The sequence below is a fragment of the Perna viridis genome, chromosome 9, assembly GCF_037379345.1.
Source record: "Perna viridis isolate PV_CMFRI_1.1 ecotype Kerala chromosome 9, ASM3737934v1, whole genome shotgun sequence".
Taxonomy (NCBI): domain Eukaryota; kingdom Metazoa; phylum Mollusca; class Bivalvia; order Mytilida; family Mytilidae; genus Perna; species Perna viridis.
In genome coordinates this window covers 40,361,255-40,376,120 of record NC_142453.1, presented here as the reverse complement: position 1 = coordinate 40,376,120, position 14,866 = coordinate 40,361,255, and the positions used below count along the sequence as shown (strand labels likewise).

At 32.4% G+C, this 14,866-nt stretch overlaps 2 protein-coding genes and 1 long non-coding RNA gene across 3 annotated transcripts; 2 read left to right on the top strand and 1 right to left on the bottom strand.

Moving 5' to 3' along the window:
* Window positions 1–1,065: 1,065 nt before the first annotated feature.
* LOC148608502 (uncharacterized) lies at window positions 1,066–2,186 on the bottom strand. Its single transcript, XR_015914968.1, has 2 exons — window positions 2,028–2,186; window positions 1,066–1,547 (listed from the first exon to the last, which is right to left on the bottom strand). It is a non-coding gene; the product is annotated as an uncharacterized LOC148608502 (long non-coding RNA).
* A 334-nt stretch (window positions 2,187–2,520) lies between these two features.
* On the top strand, window positions 2,521–3,271 carry LOC148608501 (uncharacterized). Its single transcript, XM_088544052.1, has 2 exons — window positions 2,521–2,676; window positions 2,816–3,271. Exons 1-2 carry the CDS (start codon window positions 2,613–2,615, stop codon window positions 3,172–3,174), a joined length of 423 nt encoding a protein of 140 aa, XP_088400178.1. The 5' UTR covers window positions 2,521–2,612; the 3' UTR covers window positions 3,175–3,271.
* A 4,250-nt stretch (window positions 3,272–7,521) lies between these two features.
* Window positions 7,522–13,779, top strand: LOC148608500 (uncharacterized). Its single transcript, XM_088544049.1, has 5 exons — window positions 7,522–7,674; window positions 9,138–9,301; window positions 10,346–10,506; window positions 12,258–12,445; window positions 13,678–13,779. The coding sequence occupies exons 1-5, from the start codon at window positions 7,623–7,625 to the stop codon at window positions 13,725–13,727; spliced, it is 615 nt and encodes a 204-aa protein (XP_088400175.1). The 5' UTR covers window positions 7,522–7,622; the 3' UTR covers window positions 13,728–13,779.
* Window positions 13,780–14,866: the final 1,087 nt, after the last annotated feature.

Below are 14,866 nucleotides of genomic sequence, written 5' to 3'. Positions count from 1 at the left end.
GTAAGATGGGAGAACACCAACACCAAGAACCTTCGAAAGATTTACAAAAATCCAAATTAATCATGCTTATTACATATACGACTCAAAGAAGCGGAGACGAAACCAACAGACACAGAACAACACAACATAAAACACAAAATACAAAACAAATAGGCAGCGGAAATGAATCTAACTGTATTACAGTTGTTATATGTACTTTATTCTGTGATTTTTTAAATGATCTACTGGTGGTTTCTAATTAATAATTAGTTGGATTAAGACAAAGTCTTTTGATGCAATGTAAATATCGGCACACAAATACCGAAGCGTGAAAAATGGGACAAATCCATTTACAAGGCCGGAACATGATAGCAGGAAACCAAGACGACCAAAATACACAAGGTAGCGAATCAAATAAAATACAATCTATGTTTAACTGAAGATAAGAAGAACAAGATGTAACACAAAAAACTAAAGCACTAGCAAGTCCTACAATAAAGGGATCAAAATTAGGTGCCTCGGAAGCATGTTCTATTCCGCCAGCAGCACCTGTTGTATTACAAGTGTGATCCGATAATAGTCAAGAAGCAGTAATGCAGTCCCCGACACAAGTCACAAAGATATCCCTATAACAAAATCACATTTCGGCAATATCAATCAACTCAACAAAGTATCATGATATAAAAAAAGTGGTTATTATTATTCAATATAGACAAAATTGATAATAAACCAGTCACATAAATATTGGGCAATATTGGCTTTCCGTGCAAAAACACCGGAAATAAAAGTTTGAATTTTATTTTTTGTCTTTCATAATGTTGAATCCTAGCTCGAAGCATTATTGTATTTTATTTTACTAGGCTTAAAATTATCAACTGCGATTCAAATAAAAAAGGAAGAATCCTATCGAAGCACCAACAGAAAGGGGAAATAAAAGTTATTAGAATCCAAAAACATTTTCGAATGCTTATATCTATTACCCATATAAGTCTGTTGAGTTTTTCTTGTGCGTAGGGGAGGGGCTGTCGTTATCTGACCCACTGATTATCAAGTAATCTGATCTAAGGCATGAAACGTACAAAAGAGAAAACAAAAAGAAAATTTTATTGACCAATCAAGTATTTGCGTTATTTAAAAATAAGAACGCAAAAAGAGGCAACTCCAATCTTTATCATTTTAGTCTACGGAAAGCGTTATTCCCCACTAAGCTGTTTAGCCACATGTTCTCCTTCTTGGTGTGGTATACCAAAGCCCACTGTGTGTGAATAGTGTCGTCAACAGCAAAATAGTTTCCTGTAAAACTAGTTGTGGAGTTGGAGTTTCCATACACCTGATTATTCCAGGCCACAGTAAAACCGACAAGACAGTTGTTTAAGCCGGTGCCTGATCTAGCGTACCTTCCAGAGAGTTTGTAATAACCCTTAGCTCTTCCAACTGCTGTCTTATATCTTCCTTTAAGAATACCCACGTTTGATGTGAGGGAATCAGGCTGACATCCAAGGTTGAATTAAGTTCATTTATCCATCTTCCAGCGACTCTACATTGTCTTAATTTATTTGTTCCCGAACCTACGAATGTTAATAATACATCTATGTAATCATATGTATATAACCATATATAGTAGTCTTTGAAAAAAAAAAAAACAAAAACAAAAAAAAAAAAAAAAAACAAATCATTCTTTCCATTTTTGTTTTATTTTACTGTGATTGGTTCGACATATTGGTCTCTTTTTATTAATCACAAAATTAATTACAGAATTTAAGAAATATTAATTTTAAATTTAAATGCACATAGAAATACAAAAGAGGAAAGAACTCATCAATCATTTTGAGTCATTTTGAGTATTACTGACAAGTAACACATGATTAAAGTGCCACAAAACTATTGAGAGTGGAAAACACAGTCTGTATTACACTGATGTTACCATTGTGCATTACGAGTGATCCGAGAAAACTGACATGTTTATAAATTTGTGTTTCTGAGGTGATTTCATTGTTGTATTGTGTTTTTTTAGCACAAAATATAATACATATAGTTTTCTAACTAACCTTTTGCTACAACAAGACTTGAACAACACCCAAGTAACAGTATTACAAAGCCTTCCATCATACCAGATGTTTGCTGTCAGTATATTGTATTAGTTAACTCTGTCTGTTACAATTTAAAACTTACAAACTTACAACAAAATACAAACAATAAACCGCAGTGTTTTTTTTTTAGATAAGAGCATGCGGATAATTTTTAACGTAGATAACACCCAAGAGGAAGGGAATGGTATTTTGCAGGAAGAAGGCACCATATAGGTTATATATTATAGTCTGTATGACAAGTATGAAAAGAGTAGAAACAATTAAAATGCATGGGCGCTTCACGTACATTTTTCTAAACAAATACGCTTTGAAAATTTGTTTATCTTTATAAAATATTTGATGCTATGTGCTAAATGTACTTTTTTATGAAAATAAAATCTCCTATTATATGCCTTTTTAATGACATGCATTGTCTTAAAAAATACGTGTCAGTAAAACAAATGATTTCCGATATCGAAGGTCACAATTGACTTATAATGTTATAAATAAACCTAACCTAGTACTTTTTGCAATAATTAAAATACATAGACGACTTCCATTAAAATGATGATTGTCATCCTGTTTTTGCTGCTGCAGGCATTTTTAGGGTCGACCGCACCTAGCGACGGTATGTATATTATACATTTTAAACATTTTTTATTGCGTATTCCGGTGTTGATTCGTTTTTTTTTTAAATGTGCATCGTAAACAAAAGCTTTTGTTCATTGAATTTATTAGGCTGATTTGTCTGCAAATTTCTGTTACAGACTCTTGTGGCATTTCTGGGAAATGGAGAAACGATTTAGGTGCTTCGATGATTTTCACGTGTCAGGAAGGAAATGTTGTACCAACGGAAGGATACCTTACTGGACGATTCGAGTTTGACGACATACATCGATATGACCTCTCGGGTAGATACACTATGGTCGGGGGTGATGTTGTTCTCGGCTTCTCGGTTGCTATAGGTAACGACGATGGTGACTCCAGTGTAGCAAGTTTGACAGGAATTCATTATACTACTGAAGATTCTATTCATTCAAAATGGCTTCTATCAAGGAGCACTGAGTACAATGACATGTGGAAAAACACCCATTTCGGCAGCTCTGTATTCATTAGGGTAAAATAAAACAAATATCCTTAACATTACGGAAAGAATTATTGTAATTCTAGTCGTGTTGTCCGCAATCTAATGTGAAGACAAGGAAAATAAAATTTGTATTTTATCTTAGTTTTTGTTATGTCTCTGATTGCCATTGGCTTTATGGGTAATTTTTCGACTGTTTGAATGTTTTAATCAGTCATATTTTGTATAATCGTCCCAAGGCTTCTTACTCATAAATTGATTACGATGTTTATCATATGTAAATACTGTGGTAAAATTGTTTTAAAAGATGAAACAAAATTAAACATGTAAGAAAAAGAAAAAAATGCAAAACAGAAAAGCCACAGGAACAAAAATCAAATTCAAATATGATATATAAACATATTGAAATGTGTCAACAAAAACGTATCCGCAAGTTTAAGACTACTTTGACTAAATTGTTTCTATTAAAATGTTGTTACTAAGACAATCTAACACCTATCAACACCTGTGGCAATTAACTGTCATGCGAGACGTACTGAATACCGTTGCAATTTTTTGAACTGCTACAGGAGAGTCTATAACATGCGGTTATTGTTTTGTTAACATTTATCATTGGTCTGTGACGGAGGGGAACATTTCATATAAGAAATAATGTAACTTCCAGGTATTGTCAAATGTCCCAAATCATGAAAGTACTTCATTGCTATCTTGCAGTCAATAGGCAGAAATGTACACTTAACAGCCAGTCTAGACTATCTCCTTTGTATTGACAGTACCTTTTCAGTTCATAGTGTAACCAAAAATAGCCAACTCTCTTTTTTAATAACATGTGTCAATCGCATTAGTACTAAGCTTACAAAATTTCAACTATAAAGCGTTCAATTAATCAACGTGCATACAGGATTAATTTTGATATTTAGAATTTTTTTTTATGAAATGTTTTTGCAACACACTTTTAACGGCTTATTAGCTGTCAGTGGATACTTGTTCCTTTCAATGATTGGGCAAACTAGCATGAACAACTGGTCAATATTTCGTTTTGATCATAATATATTTATTTGGAAGTATTACTGTAAATGTATCAATTTTAGTGGTTGCTAATTTTCGCGGATTATATCAAGTGAACATATTTACGGGTATTAGTTTTCGCGATTTAACAGACAAACACAAGAACAAAAGTAACTAAAATAATACATACAAAGTAACAAAGGTAAATGAGTAACATGGACTCAACTAAAAATGGGAGCATGGATCAGGTGCACCAGTAGGGTAAGCGTCCTGTTCTTCTCTATAAACACCCGCCATGTTGCTCATAAAAAGTCGAATCAAGGGTAGACGAAATAGGGGGAAAACTATGACACGTTGAACAAATAGGTTTTCATGGTGCAAATTGATACACCGTAACGATTCACGACTTCATGATTACCACCATAAAACTTCTGTAGTGAGGAATTCAATCTTGTAGCAACATAGCTTTCCAGAAGCCTAATTGTAAAAGTCTAGCGCAATACACAATGTCTGCGTAGTTACGACAGGCTCTGGCATAGAGTATGAGTTGTGACAAAAAAAAAAAACTCCATACGCAGGTGCTGAAGGGATGTTGCTACAGATAAAAGGAAAGTTGACTATTCTGAACGAAAATTCATCACGTTTGTCGTAAAGTTTTGTCAATAGTTTTTCCCTTACCATTTCTAAGTGTAGGTCAAGATATGAGGCTGATTTCACAGTGTCTGTAGTATCCTTTATTTCAAGATCTTTGGATTAGATGCGATGTATCAAATCCACGAAACTAGGATTGTTTAACGATAATACGTCATCTATATAGCGGAAACTGAAATTAAAGGATCTAGCTAAACGATGTCCTTCCTTTCGAATCAGATCAGCTATAACGTCAGCCTAATAACAGTGAAGGAATAGGTCAGCAAGTATAGGAGCACAAACTGTTCCAATTGGAATGCCGACCGTTTCTTGAAAAACGCAATCAACACTCTGGACAGATATGTTGTCGATAAAAAATTCCAGCATTTTAAAACTTCCCTTTTGCAATTTTGGAAGATGATATGGAAGTATTGTTTTTACAAAGTATGAGGAATCTCTACAAAGAACTATATATTTGTATCTAGGTGTCACCATCTTTTTGCTGAAAAACAACGATGTTTTTGAGATCGACAGAATTTAACTGAGTATGGGGAATAGAAGTATACAGTGTTGAAAAATCAGAGGTTTTAATGCTATGATATTCTGATAACAGTCTTGAATCCAGGAATTCTAGAGGATCTTTCGAGTTTATCAAGATTTATATTGAATTAATACCACTACTAGAGTAACAAGTGTCGTGGAAGAACTGGAGACTATCTTATACAGCTGTGAGTATAGAATTTTAAAGTTTTGAAAACGGTTTGATGGAACATTTTGTAGATCCCGCTATGTAGCCTTGTTTGCATGGATTCTTGTAGAGTTTAGGAATCCAGTGCATAGACGGTATATCACAATAATCGTCTTTGGTAGAAAGACCAAAAGAGGACATCACAGATTTATGGTTTTTCACGATATCGTCTTTAGAGACTGTGATAGCAGTATAGTTCTTATTACTGCTTTTATTTTTTACGTCTACCTCTGATGATAAACATTGGATATAATTCATGAATTGATTTCTTAACGGCCATAGAACGTTTGTAGTGATGAATTCACACATTGAGCAATATCGGTGATAAAGTTTATCGGCATGTTGTAGGAATTCAGATGGGCACACATTGTGCTCCTTTAAAAGCACTTTTATTCCTATATCATTATGATTAAATCTCAGTTTAAATTGATAAGGTTTTTGTAAACATAATTTGTGTTTACTCAATTCTTTCTTGAAAATAAATATTTGATGATGAAGTTTAGTTGTATAATGCTAGGTATTTGGTGGATGACTATATCACTGGTAATCATGCCACATCTCCAATCATTTATAACCCTGTTCCAACAGCTTAATCATAAGAAGACCAGTGTTGTAGTCCGCGTAGTTTCACCAATCTAAGTTTGAGTAATGGTATAAAAATACGTTAAATTCATGCTGAAGGGATGTTGCCACAGATGAAAGGTAGGTAGATACGGAATGAAAAATCACTGTCTCTGTCGTTCAGTTGGGTCATCATTTTCCGCTTTCCAATGTCCTCTAAGATTAGGAATAAGCCAGCGGGTAGCATGGCACAATTTGTTCCCTTTGGACTGCCTATCGTCTGTTGAAAAACACATAAAAATAAATATAATCGGTCATAAATTCAAGCATTTTGATATCTTCTTCTGTGTAATTAGAAAATTCGGAATTGTTTGATTCCATAAGTCCACTATTCTCTAAATATAGTTTCAGCAAATGTTTTTTTGTCATTCGGCTTAGAGCAATCTTTCACAAAGTAATTTTTAATCATATCAAATAAAACATTGATTTAAGAGGCCATTTATCATAGTTGTCTAAACAAAATATGTAGGTTAGAAAATGTGATACTACATTCTGCAGACCAAGAAACGGAACGCAGTCTATATGTGTTTTTTTTAAGATAAGGTAGTTTCTACAAAAGGAGAAATCAAAATCTGTATTTTTGGTGCAACAACTAAGTAATATAGGATTGATTAAGTGATTGTCGATAATTCAGGCTATGATCTAGCAAGCATTGTATATGTGAAGTTGGAATGGCTTTTACATACATTTTGTAGCAATATCTAGAATGTGTTAACTAAAATCTAAAACGCTACATACGTACATACATGAAGATAAATTTTAAATCATTAACATTTATATATGACGCTTTTTGTTGTTGTAAGATGTTCAACTTTGTCGTTCACACAAAACAAGAACATAGAATAACCAAAATAATATATACAAAGCAACTTAAACCAGGTGCACCAATAGGGTAAGCGTCCTCTGCTTTTCTAGAAATAGTTGCTGATAAACAGTCAAATCTGGAATAGACCAAGTTCTTTGGGGTAGATGCAATGTATCAAATCCCCGAAATTAGGATTGTTTAAAGATAATACGTCATCTATATAGCGGAAACTGAGATTGAAGGATCTATCAAAACGATACTCTTTCTTTCGGATCAGATCAGCTATAAAGTCAGCCTCATAAGAGTGAAGGAATAGGTAAATATGATAATATGATAATTGGAGAATTCATATGAATCTTTCAAAGAATAAACATAAAAGCCAATATTTTACAAAACAACGTCTATCGCTAGCTCTATATCTCTCTATAATAGTTAAGAAAAAATTGTCAAAGGTCGGAGTGAGTTTAATCGATTATCTAAGGCAAAATACTTTCATACTTGACGTGATTGAAATAGTTGTGTTTAATAAGGAACGCAAAGAACGCGGTGTTGCGAGTATTATTTCCGATCGTCTATTTTGACGTGTAAACAACGTTTTATCAATACCAAGCACAATCATTAGTCATTACTACGATATTACTAATACATGTATTGTAGTTTGTGTTCAAACTTGCTCAAATGATAAGTTTAGGATTACAAGCGTTGTTATTTCAATATGTTTTATGCGATGGTAAGAAATTATTATATGATAATGTCGGAAACACATTGATCAACTACGATTTAGGTAGGCTTCAACTTGTTCAACCTTACAGTGACCAATATGAAGCTTGGGATCGTTACCAGGATTCATCAAAATCAATGACATGATCAAAATAGTGATATGATACAGTAAATTTTTTGTAGTCAATGTAGAGCTATTACGTGCAGTTAAGCATATTTTTGCATTATGAGGTAGAGCTTCCTAATTAATACTACCATAACAATTTTCATAATTTAATGATCTTTTCCATGCAATGCTAGCCATTTACAAAGTTTCAAATTATTCCATAAAAGCACTACTCTTAACATTCTGACAAGATCTTCAACGAAACAGAAAAAATTCAAAAAAAAAAAAAAAAAAAAAAAAAAAGAATTGTGTTTATAGCACAACCCATCTGTCAGCAAATATGCAATAATCTACTTAAAACTTCCGAACGGTTTATTAATTCTTTACATTGATGGTTTGATAGGTCTCTAGCTTCCGACCGTTTCTAATAATCCCTAAACTTATATCTGTCGATAGGCCTTCTTTTTTCTTTGCATAGATCAATTTAAATGTTCTAATGTGATTTTGCCAAACTTCGAATGGCAAAAATTTGTTTTGTTGTGATTTTTAAAATAAATCTTTTCTTTGTGATTTAGTTACAATAGTTTCCTTTGTGTAAGAGTAATCAAGGAAACCAAGGTTATAGCAGTAAACAAAAGAATGTAATCCAGCCAGGGACAAAGACCAGACATAGAAAACAGACATACACAACAAAGAACATAAAGTAACTAAACCATACATACAAAGTAACAAAAGCAAATGAGCAACTCGGACTCTAAAAACTGTAAACATATTTTTTATTACAATGATACCTTACTCACAGTGAATTAAACAAGTATATAATGGACATTCTAAAGAGACATTTGCCATTTGCCATTGCTGTCAATGTAAAAAAAAATACGGATGTCAACCTTTTTGTAGGATTGTTAACTGCCATTTTGGCACATGAAAAAGACTGTACAAAATCTACATTTCCAGACTCCGAGGAAAACGAGAAAAACTCATTCTTTTAAATAGTGTCATGACAGGTGCACAAAAATGAATTTATACGTTTAAGTGAATTGATATTTCTTCCTGTTGAATCTCCTCTAGCATTTGTGATGTTCTGAAATAATTAATTTTTGGGAATGCTTTTTTCAAAATAAAAGTAAATCCCTCATATATATGCATAAATTCTGAACATTCGATGTTGTAATATTATAATAAAGAAAAAATATCAAACTGATTGATTGTTACTCCGGTGATGTAATATCTTTTTTGTCAGATTTATTTTGGACCTGACTTGATTATGGATCGGACTGGTGTTCGGTAATTTTGTTGTTACCCTTACTTGATGGACTAACTTTGCAAACAAACTTGATTTTAGTAAATGTATAATCTGTTTTCAGTTTACTTTCCAGTATTTGTTGGATTTGCTGGCAACAAGGAATCTGTTTATGAAGCTTGGATTGGACCATCAATGAGAAATGATATACCGAGAATACTTGGTCAGAACAAAAGACAGAACCATCTTAGGAATCATTTCATAGATCACTGGACAGGCGTTAAACAGGTAAAAGGCAAACCATGGTTTGAGATGGTTATGAAGCCAATATATTTCTTTTTGATGATTTCCGGAAATTTGTTAGTAACGGAGAATATTAAAAAGTGTCACTTTGTTCAATGACCTGAAAGGAATTTTTTAGGTAAGCTGAGGGATGATATTTGCAAATAGGCTAATATAGCTCAGGATAGGAAAAACTGGCTTGATAAAACCGTATACTTATATGTATTCTTTACTCTTGTTGGAAAATTCCTTACGTCGAGAGAAAGCCTTTATTGTAATCTTAATATACATGTACTCTATTTTATATACATGTACTCTATTTTATATACAGTACTCTAGTTACAAAAAAAACTCTGTTACTATCGGTAATTGATATACCTGATTTTTAACGTCAAGATTTGTTCTTTCGGATTTCTGCAATTACGTCAAATCGACGTCCTTTGTATTCTGTGTAATTTACCTGGGGTAGGTGTCAAGGATCAAAGAAAGGTAATTTCTAAGACACATATACAGGTAAACAAAAAGTGATTGATGTTTATCCTTGAAAAGGGTGAACTTGAAAAGCTAAAATGAGCATGAATGTGTAGTTTTAATTGAACTTATAGGTTTAAGTGACGTTCAAGTCGCAGCCCTTTTAATCATTTTCAAACTCATTTTTACGGGGGCTTGTGAACCACTTTAGACAAAAACAATAACTGGATCAGAGCGTCAATTACACAGTGGTTGTCTTGAATCTCTTCGAAAAAGATTCATAAAGGTTTCATAGAATGTTGACAATAGGCAAACGAACCAAGGTACTCATCCGATGCTCTACCCTTTAGTAGCCTTCTTTGATCACAGCTGTCGAACACAATACAGTAGTCGACACTGGATTCAAGGTAATGGCGAAAGATTCGCGAAAACTTGAAGATACCAGATAAGCATTTTCTCAAATTGTGATGCATATAAAAGCATCGAAAGTTTTAGTCAACATCCCAGTTTTGTGACTAGTGTATTACATTGAAAATGCTAGCATATGTTCATATGTTCAAATATCTTGTGTATGTTTAGGTAAAACTGGAATTATTTAACAATAACGAAAGAGTAATGTGGCTTAAGTTCAATGGTAATGGAACGGACAATCTAAGCTGGTTTTCAAAGGAGAACCTTGAAGACAGTAGCTTTAATGACTTGGCACCTTGTAGCACCTTTAATTATTTCTCTCTTGAAGGGTAGGTTAAATGATTATGTTAAGGCATAAACACAACCATAACACACAAAAACTATAACAAAGTTAGGAACATATTTTATATCAATGACAGGTATCACATGATATGTTTAAATCATAAAGAAATAAAAGTTAATTTGTTTTCGTGTTCAAGCTTGGCTTCGGAAATTATATATACAAACATGTTTACATCATTTACGAAGAAATCTGATAAAAACTTAGATTTACAATAATCAAAATTCGATTTTAAATAGAGAGCTTATATATGTAACGAAACCATTTAAATTCATAACTTCTGTTTTTATTTTAATCTTTGCATAGATATCTATGCATGCTTTATAATTGTTTTTAGGTTCGAACTCAAAATCGTTACATGCGGAAATATATAGTGCGCATTGAAATATGATCATAATCACAAATAAACATTGTATTTACAATTAATCGATTTTAGAGAAATGATAAAAATTATAACTTGATGGATCTTTCCACGCAACTAAGCATTTAAAGTGTTCATTGACATTTTTTAAACAATTGTATTAATGCGCGATAGGCTCGGATTGAGGTGCTTGTGTTAATATTGCTGATAATTATTTTTTGGAAAGATTTAAGTAGACTATTATAAAATAAAACCCATGATATTTGTTAACTATTAATAGTAAATTTGGGTCAGATAGATCTCCAATAACAGACATCTTGCGCTTCAGATGTATTGACAGTTCATGACCTAATTATTAAAAAAATATAAATAGAATTCTTAGCGTCCTAGCGTTTGCTGAGACTAATAAAACAACAGGGTATCCCGTTAATTATATCTAATCCCAGGCGTGTGGTTTACGCATTTGACTCTCTCTTCCGTCTTTTTTTTCTGTGATTTATGTAAAATTGCATTCACATGGTATGTCATCTAAGTTTACCCTTTATTTTGTAAAACTGAAATTTGTCCAATTGACAAGTATCGAGATTAACGAGATTCTACGGTATTACATATTTAATATTAGCTTGAGAATTTTCACATGTATAATGACCATTGAATAATGATTGAATATGAACTCTGTAAAATAACAAGCTTAGGTTTGTCTCTTGTTTGGGTTTTCTCTGCTGATATTTTTACGAACTGTAAAATATGGCATGTGTGGAACGGCCAAGGGGATTGAAATGACCACCAGGAAATCTGATTATGGATAGAAACCAAATAAAAAACTGAAAAAAAAATTAATTGTATGTATTATTACAGAAAAAAAAGCTTATATCCCGTGACAATTTATATGCTCCATTGTGCATTATTCCTACACAATCTAAAATTTGCACCTTAAGGATAAACATGTACAGCTTGATTAGAAAAAAAATATAAAATATTTTGATAATGATTCAGTTCAATATATAGCCAGCTTGATTCATGATTAAAAAAATAATTAAAAAAAATCGAATTTTTCCAACGATATTGAAAACCACAAGTTACAAGCTAACATCCTTTTCGCAAAAAATTACCATTTACCGATAAAAATGGTGCGTAAAACACAGGACGTATTAAAATACGGTAGTTTCTCTTATCAATTTGCTGACTTGCATAAACAAACCACTGGTCATATTTGAATGTTTTAATGTTTCAAGAAAATCAATGACAGTTTCCCTTTGCTGCCCTCGATATTTTATACGGAAGATTCAGGATTTTCTCCTTTTCCTATGTTGTATTTGTTTCCTTGTTATTATTGGTTTTACTACAAAAGCCTAAATAGTAATTAAATTTGTTTGTAGAGAGGCCAGGGCAGGAAGTAATCCTTTGGATAGAAAATTCTTCATTAATCGATCATATGGCGGATGCGCCGAAGACGCGGGGTGGTTTTGTATTGCTGACAAACACCAGCATTGTCCATGGGAGAAACGTGGAGCACCTCCTAGTTTTATTTATACGATAAACAACACACCACGTAAATACGATACAGGTATGAATAATACTATATAATTAGGAATATAAGAAAAAAATGATGTCATTTACTACATCACTCAGTAGTGGCGATTGATACCACATTCCGAATATGGATAACTCTGTAACGATTCAATAATTAGGTAATTTTATGTAAGTAACAACATGTTGCGAAAATGATGTTAACATGTAACTTGTGGTTTTCATTATTATTAATATCAAAACTCCAGTTTTTGATCTTATATACGTAAAATAAATATGTTTATAATACTTCGTATCAATTTGATGAATTTTGATTGAATACGACGTTAATATCAAATGGCTGAAAGTCTGATAGTTTTTTGTCTATTACCCACTCGTAAAAAGCGTACAGGTAAAATTAGGTACCAGTTCAATCTTAGTCAATTTTACGTTTGAAGGAGAAGTAATATGAGCAACGTCCTTACAAATAAATATGATAAGATCGATTAATAGACGTATTGTTTTTACTTATGATACCCAATATACTACGAACCTGCAATCCAACATTTCTAATTGTATTGTCAAATTAAAAAGTGACTAAGGTTGGATCTTGAAATGAAAGTGTTCAAATGATAATTTATGATATTGTTGTTACATGTCCATACAGTGCATTCTTAATCATTTTTGTTTTGTTTTGTTTTGTTGTTGTTGTTGATGCTTCCTTGTAAAGATCTAAGGTAAACAACTTTATACAGAAAAACAACAAGACAAAAAGAAAAAAAATAACAAACAAACGAACACTCAAAAACAGCACAAATAAAAAAAAACAATAACAAATAACATTTATGTCAGTGACCAGAGAAGAGGTCCACCTCGAAGCATTGATTTAATAAATATAAAAATGGAGTGTGATCCACAGTTGACGTTTACAACTTCACATTATTGCAAACTTGAATGAAAGTAAAACAATTTTAATGAGAAAAATAAGACAGAAGTTACACAAACATGCTCCCTTTGAAATAAGCGACAATGGAACATTCATTTTAGTAACATATAAATTCAAGGGTAATAGAGAGTTTGTTACCCCTTGAAAACACATTGTAACCCTCGGCTATGCCTCGGTGGGACAACAATTTTCTCGGGTTTAGAAACTGCTCTATCACCTTCTTATATTTTATTTATTTATTATAAAATAGCAGCCATCTCAATGATACTGTATTAGCTCAAACTATCATACTAAAAATGTCAACAGAAATACTTATCACATTACAAATGTGATTTACTTTACAGACTCACTCACAGCGGATACAATTGTGGTATCAGTCTTACTTGACATTTGAAGAGATGAAGTGGGTCAAGTAGTTATTCTTAATAAATGATACAATAAATAAACAGTGTAATTTTGGTTACTTTTTTTTATCCTGAAGCTTATATAGACCAAGTCTTTTTGGGGAAAAAAAGAAAAATCAACTACAACCAAACCGGAATATATGTTACTAGAATTACACGTTTGTATTGAACAGTAGCTATTGAAGCGATTAGGAATTTGACAACACAAGAAGGAAGAATATTGTTTGTGCATTAAGTTAGTTGATCGTTTGTATGTAATCTGTAAAGTGCTCGTTATAAGATGGAACGATGAAACCAGGAAAGGAAAAGCTATTATTTTTACTTTATTAGTCCAGTTGACCCACTATGACTTCAGTGAACCCATAAAATAATAATATATGTCGTCTAGATATTGAATGTTAAAAAGCCAAAGTTTGTCAGAGTCTGACACGGAAAATGTGTAGTCATAATTATATGGAATAGGAATCAAAGCAACTCTTGCAATCAATTGCAAAAAGCAAGATTAAGATATTAGAAAAAAATATTCCTAAATCGGCGAAATTTGCCAGTAATTTTAATGAGACCATGTCAAAAAATCAACATTGAGTAAGAATATTGCTATCAGCTGAGCCGCTGTTATTATCGACATCTTACTGAAAAACAATTGAACTACAGAAAACAAAGAAGGCAAGCACGTCGAGGCGATGAAAATAATATCATTATCTATATGAAAAAAACCTTCAATGAAAAATAAGTTGATATTGGACAACATCCAAAATCACTAACAACGTATGCCCATCTACGTCAACATATTGATATCAATTCGGTTATGACTCTAATGCGATATGTTTCAAACAGAAGTATTGGATTATAAATACCTAAAATCAGTAAACAAAAGATTTTTTTTATTTTGAAAATGACAATCATTAGGTTAATATTCACTAAACTTAAAACAACATGATCCACGTTTAAACCTAAGCCCACATGGAAAGCCATGTAACGAACATTGTACAACTTCTCGGGTCTGGGAATGACTACTCATTTCCATGTTGTCTTTTGTTTGAGTACTTTTTGTTTACAATATATTTTGCTTTGCTTTTAGTTCTTCTGCTATTGAGACGATGTTACCATTGAAACACGTGAGTTGCGC

Coding starts and splice junctions, on each gene's coding strand:
- LOC148608500 (XM_088544049.1), top strand. CDS start 7,623: ATGATAAGTTTAGGATTACAAGCGTTGTTATTTCAATATGTTTTATGC. Junction 7,675..9,137: donor TCAATATGTTTTATGCGATG/GTAAGAAATTAT, acceptor ATCTGTTTTCAG/TTTACTTTCCAGTATTTGTT. Junction 10,507..12,257: donor AATTATTTCTCTCTTGAAGG/GTAGGTTAAATG, acceptor ATTTGTTTGTAG/AGAGGCCAGGGCAGGAAGTA.
- LOC148608501 (XM_088544052.1), top strand. CDS start 2,613: ATGATGATTGTCATCCTGTTTTTGCTGCTGCAGGCATTTTTAGGGTCG. Junction 2,677..2,815: donor GTCGACCGCACCTAGCGACG/GTATGTATATTA, acceptor TTTCTGTTACAG/ACTCTTGTGGCATTTCTGGG.